The sequence below is a fragment of the Pollicipes pollicipes genome, unplaced genomic scaffold, assembly GCF_011947565.3.
Source record: "Pollicipes pollicipes isolate AB1234 unplaced genomic scaffold, Ppol_2.1 Scaffold_4740;HRSCAF=5597_pilon_pilon_pilon, whole genome shotgun sequence".
NCBI lineage: Eukaryota > Metazoa > Arthropoda > Thecostraca > Pollicipedomorpha > Pollicipedidae > Pollicipes > Pollicipes pollicipes.
In genome coordinates, this window is record NW_023596545.1 from 23111856 (window position 1) to 23128848 (window position 16993).

A 16993-nucleotide genomic window follows, 5' to 3' on the forward strand; every position below is an offset into this window, starting at 1 on the left:
AATAATGTCAAACCAGGTGTAACTCCTATATTGGTAGGCAATGTGTCCCTAGGCTTCCTCATATAACCATCGTGAACCTGAATACCTGTTTTTAACAGAACTTCAATGCTGTTCATTTGAAGCTGACGACCTTGTTTGATTTTAATGGGCTGAAGTGTACAAGACCTATGAAATTTCTCCTGTTTTTTATTATTCAAACAAGCGTCAGGGATAGCGCCAAACGGTGTGTTCTCAAATAGATCTTAACCAAGAATAACCTAGGATGACAAACATAAGTAAGGAGGTGTTGTGAGTCTTCTTATTTTGGCCGTTAGGCTTCACCAGTGGTGACATTGGGTGTCGTACCTGGAATGTTATATTGCGTGGCGTCCGGTTGCATAATATTTAACGTTGCGTCTGGCAGTACAACTGTGCTTCTCCTTTGTTGGAGGAGGGCGTTCAGATGCCACTGCAGCTGTAGAGTGTTGAGGCTGACTCATGGTCGTGTCCTGCTTTCAGGCCATGCAGATCAACTTCAGTCGCATTGCTCTGTCAGACTTGATGGAAGCGGCCAGGAATACTGCTCAGCTGAACGCCCAGATCATGAGCGTTTCGTCTGGACTGGCTCGACCCTGCGACTATGGGCGACAGTTACCCAACAGAACCAAGAACAGATACGCTAATCTTATTGCGTGTGGGTTTGATTTGCTCATCACGACCGAATTGTACTGGCCGGTATTGCATTTGCGTTGCTCAGTTGTGTTGTCGAACTCATCCATGTTTCGTCTCATGCACGCACTTAGGTATTTGGCTGCCTGCGTATATGCAGGGTGTTAATGGATGGCAGAAGTATACCCTTATCGGCACATTCTTGGTCATCCCACCACAATCATGTATGTCGTATCAAGATAGTGAGCCATAATTTGCTCCAAGCTTTCGAAGAAGAATCATAGGCATCAGGGCAAAATAACCCAATTATTCACCGAGCTATTTCAATGCTTGTCTGCTTATTTCGTATTTTATGTGCATTATCTGCACCTGTCTTAACATATAGGTTCTGTATCAGATGACGACTCGCGTGTAATCCTGGACAAGATGCCTGAAGATGACTATTCCGACTATATCAACGCCAACTATGTCGATGTGAGTAGCATAGCCTGGCTTTTCACGAAAGTCTTGAGCTAAGGTTGGGCTCAGACAAAGAAGCCTTGAAAACTAGTGTGGCATGTTACCCCCGGCAGTCACATACATATTGAACGGCTCACTTTGATGTCCCCGTTATGACTGGTTAAGAGGATATGAGGAACTGAATTTTGCTTTTGACATACGAACGATTGCATAGACACCAAAAAAATGCTAGCACAGCTGTTTACCTGGTGCTGTAAACTACGATAATAATAAGAAAGCGCATGTAGTAATCACAGATGAACGTTGATGTAAACAGGATATAAAACACGGACCGTGCTCGCAATGAGCACTCCCCACAGAGGATCTGTCAGCACGCCCTGGAAAGTGGAAGGGGTGAAATATGTTCCTTACGCTTTGTTTGCTATATCCAAAGCTAGACACTCGTGAGAGTAAATAATATTTTGTGCATAATGAACTCGTACTTTTCGGGTCGTGGTAGCCATAGGTCAGGTAGCTTAGGTTAAAAGTGGTAACCAGTCGTCGGCGTATGCCCGCAGTCAATTATAAACGAAATGCTCAATATCAAAGTCCTCAACACGCTTACGCGGCACCCGAATTGCCTTCAGCTAGGCAACAAATGAAGCATGAACAGCGATGGATGATTAAGGCATAATTGCAGATATGTCGGATCAAACTGGAACTAATTTAACTCTGGTGAGTGACAGATTCAGCGCATGGCACGTTTCGCCCCTGTGATTCTTCAATTACGCTCCATCAGCCCCAATCCCTTCCCCTCCGTTTCCGCCATGCATAGCGTGAGAAATAGCCGGCTCCTCTTTGCTGCTATAGGCAACAATTCAAATTTTTCTGTCTTAATTTGAATTGTTTTCATTATACACGTGTCCAAGAGGCAAGTTGCATACCCTTCACTCGGGTGGGCATCAGTTTGACCCCCTTGAAATCTCAAAAACTAAAAGTGCTAGAGATTTAATATTTACATGGAACTCCCCTGTGTCAAAAGTTGAGAATTTTTGGTCAAGGCCTCGGTGTCAAGGTCAAACTCCAGATTGATGTCCAAAATGCACTCAGACCTCCTCATTCAATCGACTTGAACATAGATACCTGTTCTAAGCGAAAGGTCACTGAACATCTAAGGTCAGTGGCCTTTTTTACCCTAACAGGGTCAAGATGACCAAAAATCTACAGGATTGCTTCTATTTTGTCAGTTGAATAAGCATCAGGGATTACGCCACACAGTATGTTTCTAGAACAAAATGTTTACCTAGGTCATTGTAGGTCACAGACGTTCTCTGACCGTAAAGAAGTCCTTGGAACATGTCTGTTGTGCCTCTTGTTATTAACACATTCAAAATGAGCACCGGAAAATACACTATTCGCAAGCTCTGGAATAAAAAAGCAGGTTAACTTTGTCCTCAGTCTGTCTCTCATGCGGGATCCTAGGTCTGGGCAATTTGTTGCACTCATAAATACAGTTCATGCATTGCCTAACAAATTATATCAGAGATGCATGGGTTCATCTATGACATTCCGTTGCCGCATCAGATTGAATGATTCCTGAGAATGGCCCTCGCTGACAGGCATGGCCTGACTTGGACCTCTGATACGTCAGCGACATGGTCCATCTAGTGATTTTTGAAACCAAAATATCTGCTATTAAATTACCCTCAGCTCCACTTAAGCGTGGCTACGCCGTGCCGTTGGGAAATCATTCTGGGAAAAAGCCTTCGACAGCGTCAAGCTGATCCCCAGTTGAAAGCACGTTAACGGTTGCACGTACAGTTGAAAATTAGACAGGCTAATCATGCGCAAACGAACAACGACGACGCTCTGAACAGCAGGCTAGGGCCAAGACCGTTCTGCAATTGTTCAAGAACAAGCATATGTGTACTGTTGGCATTCGTCACAAAACTACCAGCATGAGCTCTTTTCACAGGGCAACGCCAGACTACTGTCTGAAAACGCAGATGATATTTATGAAAGGCGCAGATGAAAGACAAGGCCCATCGCTGTTGTTTTGTGCATTTCTAGTGTTGCAGTTGCAATAAACTGGGAAGGAATGTACCGCATTCTGGACCGTGGAGGGATTATATGAGCTGATGAGAGATGCCAGTCATATGTACACTCGCATGTGACCTAACCACGTGCTTCCACCATCCTTGATGCAGGGGTACGAACGGTCTGAAGCCTACATCGCCACACAAGGTCCAAAGCTCGAGACAATCTTCGACTTTTGGCGGATGGTGTGGCAGAAACGGACGGAACGGATTGTCATGCTGACAAACCTGGTGGAGGGAGGCAAGAGGAAGTGCGACCAATACTGGCCGGAAGAGGTGCCTCTCCAGCTGCCTGAGATGGTCATAATTAGAGACAGCGAGCAGGTGTCAAACGATTACACCATCAGGACCTTCACGGTCGTGAAGGGCGACGCCAGAAGGACGGTATGTTTTTGTTGATATCGTGTGCAACTATGGTGGGTTACCATAAACCAATTGGTATTTGCTGTGCATTGCCTCATGCGTGAACTGGGTACCCGACAGAATGTGGGTGCGTTCATGAACGCATGACCCTCAGCGGCCCGCCAGGCTACTGCCCAGCCTCTACAACGGCACATAGTTTTCGCCTTGTGAGGTGCTCATGAGACCCGTGCTGGGGGCCACGTTGTGAAAAACCCGACCTGGTGTCTTTGTCGGCAACCATGGAGTCATTGATTGTGAAAATCGTGTATCGCATGAAACCGTCGATGTGTCGTTGAAATATTGGCGGTGGTGTTGTCTGCGCTCCTTGTTGCACAGTAACTATCGCATGTCAGCTCATGCTCCGTTCTCGATCCGTCGATCCACGAATCTAGTTCTCTTTGATAACAAAAGATGTTTCAAAAGTTCCCCATCAGTTACATAATGTGCTCTTTCTACAGAAAGATGTTGCTTTCTATCAAATGGACGCATTCATAATCGTAACATCTCAGCCATGGACCGTCAGGTGGCCGTTTATGGAATCCAGTTAAGATTGCAGTATTATTATTATATATATATATATATATATATATATATATATATATATATATATATATATCACAATATTATACAGAGCTGCCGTATTAAAACCCGTGTTATGAAAGTTAACTGATCATCTGGGTGAGCACCAGAGTGGAGCACCTCCCCGTGGTGACTGCAGGTCACGCAGGTCACGCAGGTCATGCAGCTCCTCGTGGTGACTGCAGGTCACGCGAGACACGCAGGTCATGCAGCTCCTCGTGGTGACTGCAGGTCACGCAAGTCACGCAGGTCATGCAGCTCCTCGTGGTGACTGCAGGTCACGCAGCTGCGCAGATCCGCAGGCCACACAGGTTGCGCAGCTCCGCAGGTCACACAGATCGCGCAGGTCACGCAGGTCACTCAGCTCCCCCTGGTGTCTGCAGGTCACGCAGCTCCACTACACCGCCTGGCCGGACCACAGCGTGCCCATGTATCCGTCCTCGCTGACCAAGTTCATGCGGGAACTGGACGCCATCCCTGATGGGGGATCGCCAACTGTCGTCCACTGCAGGTGTGCATATTGTGACGGATCAGGGATTGACGGTCGCTCATGCCACGAGGGTCGTGTCTGGCGCTTCATGTGAAAAACAAGGGACGTGTTCGCTGTTACTTAGCATCCTCATCCTGCTCGTGCGCGATTGTCTTTTCGAAGGTTTTCTCTTCATGCATCCACGGCATGTGTCTCAGCTTTGATGGACGTGGTCTTCTCATTGCTTCTAAGATGGGACGTGCTATTATTTCCGAAACAATCTCGCACATCGTAATGTAGCAGCTCAGTGAATCTTATTTCAGATGTATTTTCGCTGTTCGATTATGCATCCTTATGATTGGTGATCACATTGCCAACAACTGAGCACAACTTGTATGCTGCTTTCCGGTGATTGCTATTTTAAGAATCTGAACAGAAATACATCATTATTACAAAAGGTTTAAATAAATGATTGCCAGCGCGTAACTAGCACGCATTCTTCATGTGTTCATGGTTTTTAAGATCTCTTCTCAAATATCAAGGCTCGCCAGACCCCAATGATACCTCACAGACCTCGCAGGCCCACTGCGCCGCGAACGCTCTTTAATTCAACGGCTGTTGCTGTAAAATGCTATAACTGAGAATGATGGGAGATATTGCAAGATGTGTGCGCACCACTCGCCACTCTCGTCTTTCCAAAGACTGGCCATTCGCGCTCCCAATCGGCTCCCTTCGAGCTGCAGGTAGCCCGAGAGCGGAAATTCGATGGCTGAGCAGTGGGCCGCTGTGCCCGCTCGTTGCAGTGCCGGCGTCGGTCGGACCGGCACGGTGATCCTGATCGACGTCATGCACCAGATGGGCCGCCGCGAGCAGGCGGTGGACGTGTACTCGCACCTGGTGGTGATGCGGCAGCAGCGCGCCAACCTGTGCGCCAACCAGCACCAGTACAAGCTGGTGCACCAGGTGCTGGTGCAGCTGCTGGTGGCGCCCGACACGGCTCTGCCGGCTACCCAGCTGGCCGTCCGACTGCCGCAGCTCAAGTCGGTGGCGGACGGGCCCTCCCAACTGGAGCAGCAGATGACCTTTCTCGACACCAACCCGCCTGAGGTCTCTTTCTCCAGCGCGCTGGCTGAACAGCTGCAGGGCAAGAACCGCTCGCCGGAGATTCTGCCAGGTGAGGTCGGGTCTGCACTGTCGATGACAGCCAATCGTGGTGTCCGTATCGCGCTCATAAATTTTGTGACGAGTCTTACAAGTTGACTTCGTTTTGCGTTCTTCGGCTGAACGATGTTGACGTTTTCAGAGGACAAGAGCCGGGTATTCCTGCAAGGGAATCTACAGGACAACTACATAAATGCGATCTACGTTCAGGGTTTCAAGACGCCAGACGCCTTTATTGCCACTGAAGCACCTCTGCCAGGAAGACGAGGCAAGATCTGGCAAATGGTCACCCAGAAACAAGTCCACACCATTGTTGTGATGAGTGATCTGGAAAGCGAGGACGTAAGTGCTCTTGAAAGTTCCAAACTGTGCGCTTGATTTACAGTGTCATGAATTTGTTGTTCGACGTTGATCATCGTTGGTCAATTAATTAATTGGGTTTCATCAGGTGCGTACAGCTGGATGCAGTTAAATATTCTGTGATACTTTCTATATGTGTACAGATATACGTGTCATACGAGCTAGTTTCGAGGATTATTTCGTGCTTCACACAGCTTTTTGAGCTCGTACAAGTCCCATCTAGTTACCTATAAGCGATGTGGCATCACTCGCAGTTCCAACGGCCTGGTCGACTGTAAACATTGTTCCTCACCTGACACAATGGACGGTCATGTATCATTATTATTTGTACCATTTGAGTACGAATTAAATATTTGAGTTCAAGCAGCACTGCACACATTACGCCACTGCATCGGTGCCAGCGATGTGCCCTGTAAGCCGCCTGTTGGGAGCCTGATGCGTGGCATTTCGGCCCAGGAGGTGAAGCCAAATAAATTGAAGAGGCATGATGAAATAGATTCGATTATGCTCAGAAAACCTGAAAATGCCTGTCATTGTCATATAGTGTGATATGATCTCAGTCACTTTCAAAAATAGCGATTTCCCTGGACTCGACGATAGCGGATGTAGTTCCCATCTCCCAAAAACATTACACAGTTATCGTAGAAAACTACAGACCAGCAGTTATTGGAGATAAACGCCCTGGCTGTAGACAAGGGCGTACATATCTATGAAGTCATTATGCAATCAATGTCGAGTCTTTTATGTTCATGTCAAAGCTTGTTGGGCCTTTTTGATTTTGTAACGAATTATTTCCATAAGGGAAACCTAGTTCATGCAGCGTATCTTAATGTAAACATTACTTTTGATGTGGTTCATCACTCAAAACGTTAAATTGAACTTCCGCATCATGGTATTTCTGGTAGCTCGTAAGCTTGGTAAAATTGTAAGTTCGCATAATGGTATTTCTAGTAGCTTGTAAGCTTGATAGAATTGTAACTGTTAGGACGACAGCAAAGTGTAATGTTCACTGATTTCAACTCTTCGTGGCAGGATGTTTTTGGTCGGGTTTTACATTGCTCGGTTTCTGGGCTCACGGGTCATTTGTGTTGTAATATTGAAATTACTTTAGACAGCAGGTGTATGAAGTTCGCAAATTATTTGAAAGTGTTCCGTGCAACTAAACGCAAACTGACTGTGCCCTTGACCTGCGACAGCTTGATTTAGGCAAACTTATTGAGTGATCTGGAACACGGCAGTGAACTTGGACTCATAAAAGCACATCGTCATAGATATGGTTGGAAAACATGTTATATTTTTCATGCGTTCTGGGCTGTCAAGAATTTGCTGTGATCGGAGAAGAACAGCCGCAAGTTTTATTCTTAGCATTAGCTAGCTGCGTCTGATCAGGCTGCAGCGGTGATGCAAAAACAAATGTAGAATATTCGGAGCATTGTTTACAATGCGTTTTCAAAACGAAGTCATTAGAAAACTAAACTTTACGGCATGCGTGAGGCCATGTAAGGAACTCTGTGTCCAGACTGTGTCTCCAAGTTATGGAGGGTTGTTCGTTTTAAAGAATGTACCAAATGGAACAAATAGAATGGTCAATGTGCTTGAAATTGTGTCTTATAAACAGATATAAATGATACTGAATATATTTTCGCTGAAATATTCGGGCCTCAGGGAGTACCTCACTTATTTTTCGATCGTCAGGAAAAAGGCTTTCTGAGTGCACCTTTGCGTGTAATAGGAAAAAATAAAGTAAGAAAACATCAAAACATGATCATAACAAAACCATTCCAAAAGCAGGACCAGATTGCGACATTGTTTTCTCACGGATTTGTTAGTAAATCATAGCAATAAGCTTCCTGGGAGCTTGCCATTGTCATCTTGCTCAGTGTTTTTTTTCTTAATATTGGTCAAGTACTTCATGGAAAGAAGAACAGCTTTCAGAATTTTATCGGTTCTACCGAAACAGGAATATTTCAAACTCTAAGCATTTATCAATTAAACATTTGAAATTCGTTTTTTTCTGCTACATTTCTACGAACTATATTTGATTTGCCCGGTGGAAAACTGCAACTTAGACCAGATTGCTCATTTAACACTTATGATTTGATTCTTCTTGACTATATGTCTGGTAGAAGACCACTTGTGCTGGCCACCGTGTGGCAGACATCTGCGTTTGCGTTATGAGGCCTCATTTATGGTCTCTATGCAGTGCAATGGGAAATTACCTATCTGTTTTCCAGATGTTCTGGCCGGCCATTGGAGAAGCAGTCACTTACGGCAACACAACGGTGAAGACTAAAAGTTCGTCCTTTTCCGGAATGGTGGAGATCATCGTCATTGTGTGGAAAACGTTCAACAAAGACGGGGTACGGTTAGCGGGGCAGAAGCGACATTTTTTCCTAGGGGCGGGGAGACAAGGAGAGAGAGAACATGGCCTGGACCTAGATTGTTTGTTGGTCGGGTGTGTCGTCTTCGTATTGATTCAGTCTTCCGGGGATGGGGGGGGGGGCTAGGGCACATGTGGCCCGTCATTTTTTGACACTTCCACAGGCTAGTGAAGTTATTGGAACTTATTGGAGGTTGCGGGCCAGAAGATAGATAGATAGATAGAGAACGACGGCAGCCAGTACTGAAACATGCGTGGCAAACGAATCTGTTCACGCGGATGTTCTGCGTCCTGCCTGTGCCGCTGTTCTGCAGTCTCGTGCTGTTTGCTGAGCTGCCATGCAGTTATCCCGTGCGCAATCGTCCCGCTATTTGATGCTCGAAGGCTGCGGCCGTGCATTCCCGTACTCTGTGCGTGCGTGCGTGCGTGCGTGCGTGCGTGCGTGCGTTTGTGTGTGGGGGGGAGGGGGGCGTGCGTGCGTGCGCGCGCGCGGTCCCACGGGCTATATTCGGTACTCGCGTTGTACTGCAGACCCATACTAGGCGTATGCGAGGCTGCACAACGCTATGCGCGTTACACACGCGCGTTATGCTGCAACTCCATCCCGATGCGTGTCGCTGTCCTGCAGCCCGACAGCCGGTGTGTGTGTTGTCCCGCAGTCCATGCCATCGAAGGAGGTCCGTCTGTTCCGGCTGCCGGCTGGTGAGGTCCGCGACGACCTGCCTTCGCCCGGGACACTGGTTCAGCTGTACTCTACCTACGCCAGAGCTCGGCCCGAGAACCGAGGCCGACCCACGGTGGTGGTGTGCAGGTGAATTCACCGGGCACACCACAGACGACTAGTGTCCAAACCAGTCACTGCCGGTTGCTTGCTAGGATGTACTCGGAGCCCAACAGCCACGTTGAGTGGAATACATCATGAGTTTTCCGCCACACTGGAAACTCGGAAACCGTTTTGATATTTTATCGAGTCAAATCAGCATTGACGTAATGCGTCAGGGGAACAGACATTCACGCTCCAGGAAAGAGAGTGGGCTGGGTCAGGGTGGGAACCGTATGAAATTCTGAAGCGAACCAAGGGCCAAGTTTTTTTAACCCTATGAACTTCAGAATGGTAAGCGTGAGAGAAACGTGTGTTTTTACACGGAAGACCCTCGGGACCAGCGACAAAGTCTAAGAAGATCTGAGATCGTTGTCAAGGGGCCCCGGACCGTAGGACCGGACCCTCAAATGTCAGACAGAGGGCCTTCTGCGCCTACCTGGTCCCCTGGGATAATGCGAGCCCGTATATCCGTAAGAGACCACCAGCACCTAACAGTCGGCCCCATGTCGCTCGGGAACCTGAGAGCCCATTTGTCATTCAGGGACAAGGCCGGGATCCGTGATTTACATGGGTCAGGGCCCCTTTTGATAATTTTAATCACGAGGGTTTATTGTGTCTATCAAGCGCCCACAGTGCCCTGTGTTGGCAAAACGATTCCAGTCGGCGAAGAGCATATTTTTTGGGCAGTGACAGGAACATGGTACCCAAATGTCAAAGGACCTCTTGCGCTGAACAGGAAGCTCTGACATTGAAATGAGATCTGAGAACCGGCGACAAAGCAGTTACCAATGAGAGAAGGGAAGGAACCTGTGTCAGTTACCGTAACTATTGTTGAAGAGGCTCTCCGCCCAATTTTACATGGGGGCTGGATAGGGGAACTGGATACCTTGTGCCAATACTTGGATTGTTACGCCGTTAAGGGATGCTTCTCCTTCTGTGAGGGCCTCGTCGTCGATCTGGATTTAGATTGCCAGGTCAGAGGGTCTACCTATCAGGGAAGGGACTGTCAGAAATATCATTTCATCGTGTTTTTATGTTTTCCAATGAGAGCTTTCGAATCAACCGGTTTGCCTCGGCCACCTTTTTGTCACAGTGACAGTAGGTGGTTTCCACAGGTTGTGACGGAAAATCGTTTTTGGATCTCTCTGCGGGTCGAATTTCCGCCAACACCTGGATAAAGACCGGATCGGATTTCCGAATTTACCAGCTCACACGGATTGAACGGACTGAAAACCAATCTGAGGAAAATTATCACAAGATGAGACAGTATTATTAATTAGCCTTATTTCTCGGAAGAAGAAAAAACAGGAGAATGGAGATATACTTAGGGTGATATTTCGGCGACATGCCTTTATCGAAACAATAGCAGAAGTCTCGTCAGAAGTCAGAAGCGAAGGGCATATTTGTTGAACAGTGACAAGTCAGAAGTGACTTCTGCTATTGTTGCGATAAAAGCATGTTGCCGAAATATCAACCGAACTATATTTCCATTCTCCTGGTTTTTCTCCGAGGAACAGGGTTATCGCTTCTGTCTCATCTATGCGAACAATCTTCCTCGCTAATGCACTGAACAACTCATGAAATTAACACTAAATTGCTCCTGAAATTCTCAATGGCGTTATCACCTGAATTTTTTTAAAACCAACAAAATACACTAGTTTTAATGCAAAACAATGCACAAAGAGACCACATAGTATATATATATATATATATATATATATATATATCAGTCACATATACCCACAAACAATTTTTTAATAAAATGAATGAGTGGCACTCATATATGTTCCTATGGAAAACTCTAGCTCTCGTTCCTTTCTTGGTGAAGAAAATGTCGAATGATCTACAAACCTATGCTATCATCACGTTATGTATGCATATATGTATGTATATATGCATACATATATGCAGGTATATATATATATATATATTCATATTTATATGTATATATATATATATATATATATATATATATATATTCATATATATATATATATATATATATATATATATATACAAACCATGTATAGTAATGATACCTTCGATGGCGCCGAAAATTTCAGAACTGTATTACAATTGTTTTTGCCAGATTATTACCTCATCACACGTCGCCAGCAGCAGACTGCTAGTTTTCACGAAGTGTTTCTGCTTTTCCATATCATCAGGCACAGTCATCCTCTGCACTGACGTTACGTGTTGTCTGTCGACGCCATACCTCGTGTTGTCTGTCGACGCCATACCTCGTGGCAGATCGTGCAACGGGCGATCAGCTGAACATCTTGTTACCGAATATCGTGCTCATGCTTAGTGCTCTGCGCAACGCACACTAAACGCCAACTGCGCCACTGCGAAGGCTGGACAGGCCTCTAGCGAGCGATGTGCGCTCCTCAGGACGGGTGTGACGCTGTGCGGCCTGTTCCTGGCCTGCGCATTCGTGCTGGACCGGTTGGCGGAGGAGCAGGAGGTGGACGTGGTAATGGCCGTCTCCGTCATACGGCAGAGTCGTCCCCAGTTCATCGCCAGTGTGGTAAGGCGTGCTAGTGCCGTCCGCTGGACAGTCCCTCACGTAAACACGTCACGCAAGGTACGATCGTGTTGAGCACTCTGCTGATAGGGTTATGTGTTGGAAGCTGTTGTGATAGCTGAAACCTGCTATGGAGCACACGGAATCTTTCAATTCTGACTGCAGTACACACGAATTTATCGCACAGTTGAAATGCGTCACGTTATTTGGCAAATTCCTGGGTGAACGCATCAGTATGTGACCCGAAACCACCAAAAAAACTACGCAGCTTGTTGACCCGCCAAATTTACCATGGTCTTATCTGCATCAATGGCAATGCACAAAGGGAATGTGATTTTTAACAAATGTTGTAAAACGAGGGCCCCAGGGTGTCCACCATCATGCTACTATTTCATTACGACAGTGCTGTTTTAACCCCCATCCGTTTCCTTTCAGAAACAGCTGGAGCTGTGCTACGACGTGGCCCTGGCCTGGCTGGAGGCCTTTGAAATATATTCAAACTTCCAGTGATGACTTCCGTGCTCACATCGTGTGCTGCGACCGCCGCACAGCTCAGGCACTCCATGCTAGGCTGGCCCGGTTGCTCCGTGGCTCAACAACCGCCTGGTGTTGCCGCAGACTGACCCGGGTAGGCGTGGCCGGCGGATGGGTTCGATCCTCCGGTACAGGTGGACTGCAGCCCAAAGTGCTCCTTTTCATCTCTGCTCGTGATTTTCCAGCATGGACGCAGAGGGGTGCTGCAAGACCCTCCAAAGAGAAGCAGGGTGACGAGTGATGTGTGTCTGCGCGCACAAGGGTACGGCGTGGCAAAGGCTATCGGGCTGTCATCGTCCGGTGTGCCGTTGTGTTTTGGAAGAGTTCTGTCAATAGCAACATGCTGCGTGTGTGCTTGTGCTTCTGCTGTATATATGTGTACCTGTTTGACTTCCAATAATTGGCCTAAGACTGCCCGGTCATCATTTCGCCCTTTGTAGGCCAAGTTAGGTCGAGTTAGCGAGATTGTTCTGTGATGCGCTATGCCTGGTCTCTGAATCATCGCTTAATGTGTACGGGGCTTATGTGCTTGATGAATGCAAACAACACGCTCAAACGGACGCAAGTCATTGGACTGCTCTGATTTCATCAACATGCTTAATCAAGTTGTCAATCGATCGCTCCTACCGTCATCCTCTTGAGCCTAGTTACGGCATTGTATGGACATGTTGTTTTGCTAAGCTGTTGCTGTATATAGTGTTACTTTTGATTACATTTTTTACCACATGTCGCGCTGGCATGCTGTTAACAGCGTTTGAGTGAGCCATGCTTTACTTGCTTCCACAAAATACATGAATGATATCACACAGATCTTCTCCATATGGGCATCCTGGCTGACTAACAGCCGCCTTGCTTAACTGCCTTTACCCAGACGGCGTACGTAAGTGCGCATTGTGTTGAGCCGAGAGCAACATTCTTGTATCGCATCTCTCCGTACTTTGAAGCATATAACTCTCAAAATGAGCGCACGTTTAAGCTGGGCTCCCTCCATGGACGGGCTACATCAGGTGTGTAAAGTCTTACAGGCCGAAGTTCGGGATGGACCTCACCGTAGAGCAGCCTGATGAGGATGGATGGGTTGATGAAGGAGCGCATGTTGGTCTGGAATGCGTCAACAGCCTGGTATTTTTCATGTACTAAATAATTATACGCCATATATTACCTAAGAACACATGATAGGGATGCTCGTTATGTTGTTTCCGGCACGAAGTCAAATGGATGAGCCAGATCTGCTGGAAGAAAAGATGCAGCAACAATCCAGCTCATCAATGCTGCGACATGCGTGCACGGAACGCGTGGCGACATGGGGTACGAGGGAAAAGTACTGGATAGCGATGGAATGAGGAGAGTGTGTCTACCCGAGAAGCGGAATTCAGTGGTAGGAGAATTACACCGAATTCACCTTTTGACTCGGAGGACTCGTGGCAATGAGGTTAGTTGGCTTTGACCTTGAGATTAGCTGACCTTGTTAGCTGACTGGCGGTTTGTGAGGCCACCAGACGTGGAGACCCACAACGGCCGAACTATTCCATCGACGCTTGGAATGATTTCAGTGCCTTGCCAAGGGCCAAAACCCATGTGGCTTCCCCTATTCGACCACGATCAAAGTCCCCGGCACCAGGTTACGCTTTTCGTAGTCACTTTTTCCACTGGATCAACGGGGCATGCATTCCATTTGAACCTGCGCTGGACCTTGTCGCCAAGCGCCTGCAATTATAAGAAGTAGGGTCAAATACCGGCATTTTTTGTGCGTTGTAGAAGGCATGGTTTGTTTCTGTTCTTAACACGCACCCGGGTGGCCGGTTGGATACCCTTCGCTTGGGTGGGGGTTAAGTTGACCCTTCTAAGTTCTCATCAACTAAGAGAGTTAGAGGTACCAAATTCACAGGGTGTGTTAACATCTACGTAAACTCACTTAGGTCCAAATTTCAGGTTCTTAGTTCATATACTTTGGGTCAAATAGGGTCAAACAAGGTCAAGCTCCAGGTTGGTCTTCTAAGGGCTCCTAGAATCTAAATAACTGTTCTAAGCAAAAGATCACATGCTCACTTAAGGTCTGTGACCTTTTAGTGATCATGATGACCAAAATCATACAAGACTGTCTTGATTTTTGCATTTGAATAAGCGACAACGATTACGCTAGGCGGTATGTTCCTAAAAACAAAACGTCGGCACGAGTCATTTTAGGTCAGTGACCTGTTCTAACCTTAAATAAGTACATGAGGTGTAAAATACGGTTCCTGTTATCAATAAATTCGAAATGAGCACCTGAAACTACCCCATGCAGCAAGCCCAATAAAACAGGTTGGTTTTGACCTTGGTCTGAGCTTCATACATAACTCTAGGTCACTGCAATTTGTTCATTCAATTATTTTGTTGTCCAAGAAAGTGTCTCAGAGCTGTATGCCTTTCGTTAAACGCTCCCTTGTTGAATCAGATTGAACGATTCCCTAGAAATTGCCTGGGCCGAAAATATGGTCTGACTTTGATTTGTCATAGGTCAGCGACCTTACAGGGGGCAACTAAATTTTTATGCCAGACGATCCGCTTATCAGTTAACTACAACTACACAGTCCGCGGCGTTCGGAACCCATTCCGAGAAAACCTTCGGGGGGAGGTCAAGCTGCCCCCCGCCCACCCGAGCGCGTTTTAAGATGGCTTGATGGATGCTTACAGCCGCCTGTGTTGGAACTGATGAGGGAATTATAGGATTGGAATTGATCCGAAGTCATCGGCAACGCACAGGACCTATGGGCAGGCCAATTGCGCAGCACATAAACGATGATTTCAGTCAATCTGGGGATATTGCGGCAAAGCAGCAATTTTATGATATCTACAGACATTCGACTAACCACCCTTGCAGCAGGTCATATGCTGCAGGTGCCAAAAGTGGATGCTTAGAACGATCGGGACAATATCGTAAGTCGTTCAGTGCATTAGCGGGGAACCTTACTCACACAGGTAAGACCGTAGCGATAGGCTTTTCCTCGAAGAAAAGCTAGGAGAATGGAGATATAGATGGGTTGACATTTTAACAACACGCCTTTATCAAAACATTAGCAGAAGTGAATTCAAAATTGTGTAATGGTTTCGATCAAGGCATGCTGCCGAAATATTAATTCATCTATTTTTCCATTCTACTGATTTTTATTCGAGGAATAAGGCCATCACTAGTGTCTTATCTATGTGAATAATTTTCTTCGCTAATGCACTGAGCCTTTTACGTAATTGTATCGATCGTTTCAAGCATAGAGATACAGATGGATTGATATTTCGGCAACATGCCTTGATCAAAACAATAAAACAATTCTGAATTCACTTGTGCTATTGTTTCGATGAAGGCCTGTTGCCAAAATATCAGCACATCTATATCTCCATTCTCTTGGTTTTTCTTCGAGAAAGAGGGCTATCACCACTGTCTTATTTACGACCGATGCAAGATTACATGCAGGCAAGCAATGGGCATATGCACATGAATGCATTCCCCAATGCCCAATTGGCAGCTGTAACGAGTGTAAGCAAGATCCCTCTGGGGCAGAATTGCAGTGAACATAAACATTTTGGTTCACCCTTCCCACATGATTGATGTGCTTTTTCTTGTAGCCTGCTCCTTACCGTTCATTTTTGAATTGTAAGGAACGACAGTGATGCAGCTTTCATATCATATTGTGCATTTGCTTACACAAAGAGACGTTACGTAAGACGTAAGGAAGTTAGACGCAAGACGTTAGCTTGAATTAAACGTAACATGGACCAAACGTATTGTGTTGCACACCAATAGAGGTTTGCTGGACTAGCCTTATTGCATGTGTCGAACGCAGATTAAGTTGATTCGAGGGGGCCGGCTTTTCTCAGCATAACAGCTTGCGCATCAAAAACACATCAAAACATCAAAACATTAAAAGCGCTATTCGGTTTGCCTGGCAGATGTGTGTTACAAGGCGTGGGACGCGAACCCCCAGGTCGGTGCCAGTACTGCGCTGGCGGAACAGCCTGGTCCCGGCGAACTGGTAAGATATGGTAAACCGGAGCCGTCGTCAGATCCAAACATGACCCGCGAACCTGACCTCAAGGCTATAGTCGGCTCTTCCAAACTGTGCACCTCCGAATGCTGGCCGTATTTGCGGTCTAGTCCCTCCAAGTCACCAGACACCACTGGCCAGCTCTCTTGATCAATAGCTTTGAACACGCGGGAATCAATGCAATTTTTAAATGGCATCTCAACGGAGGCAACTATGTTGGCTAAATTACCAACAAAACAAAGCAATCTGGCTATATGCGCGTACTTTGTGGGAAAGCAGTTTAAGGTCATTGGCCTATTCAGCTGGTCAAATTAGGTCACTGACCCCAATCTTCTCTCAAAGCGTGAAGCCCTAGTCCGTAATCCCTACCACCTATCCTCTGGAGCTCGGTCACCCCCGCACAGCACCACGCCGTGTTCCGCGTCGCTCCAGCGGCAGCGGCGGCAGCACCTACGGACTGCGGACGGGTCGGTGAGCACTGCCGACGGCGCCTTGTGCCGCCACGGACTATGCGTGGGGGATGCCGGTAGCGCCATCTTTGCCTGCCACCCCAGCTA

At 46.9% G+C, this 16993-nt stretch overlaps 1 protein-coding gene across 1 annotated transcript in view; it reads left to right on the forward strand.

Moving 5' to 3' along the window:
* LOC119099286 (receptor-type tyrosine-protein phosphatase kappa) overlaps window positions 1-13224 on the forward strand; it is a 92145-nt gene extending 78921 nt beyond the window's left edge. Inside the window, exons 28-37 of the mRNA XM_037222409.1 lie at window positions 499-673; window positions 1046-1122; window positions 3294-3566; window positions 4547-4674; window positions 5436-5806; window positions 5936-6135; window positions 8388-8513; window positions 9193-9344; window positions 11748-11883; window positions 12316-13224. Of these exons, the coding sequence (XP_037078304.1) occupies window positions 499-673; window positions 1046-1122; window positions 3294-3566; window positions 4547-4674; window positions 5436-5806; window positions 5936-6135; window positions 8388-8513; window positions 9193-9344; window positions 11748-11883; window positions 12316-12390 (1713 nt within the window). The 3' untranslated portion in view covers window positions 12391-13224. The remainder of the gene's footprint in view (window positions 1-498; window positions 674-1045; window positions 1123-3293; window positions 3567-4546; window positions 4675-5435; window positions 5807-5935; window positions 6136-8387; window positions 8514-9192; window positions 9345-11747; window positions 11884-12315) is intronic.
* The last annotated feature ends 3769 nt before the right edge of the window (window positions 13225-16993 follow it).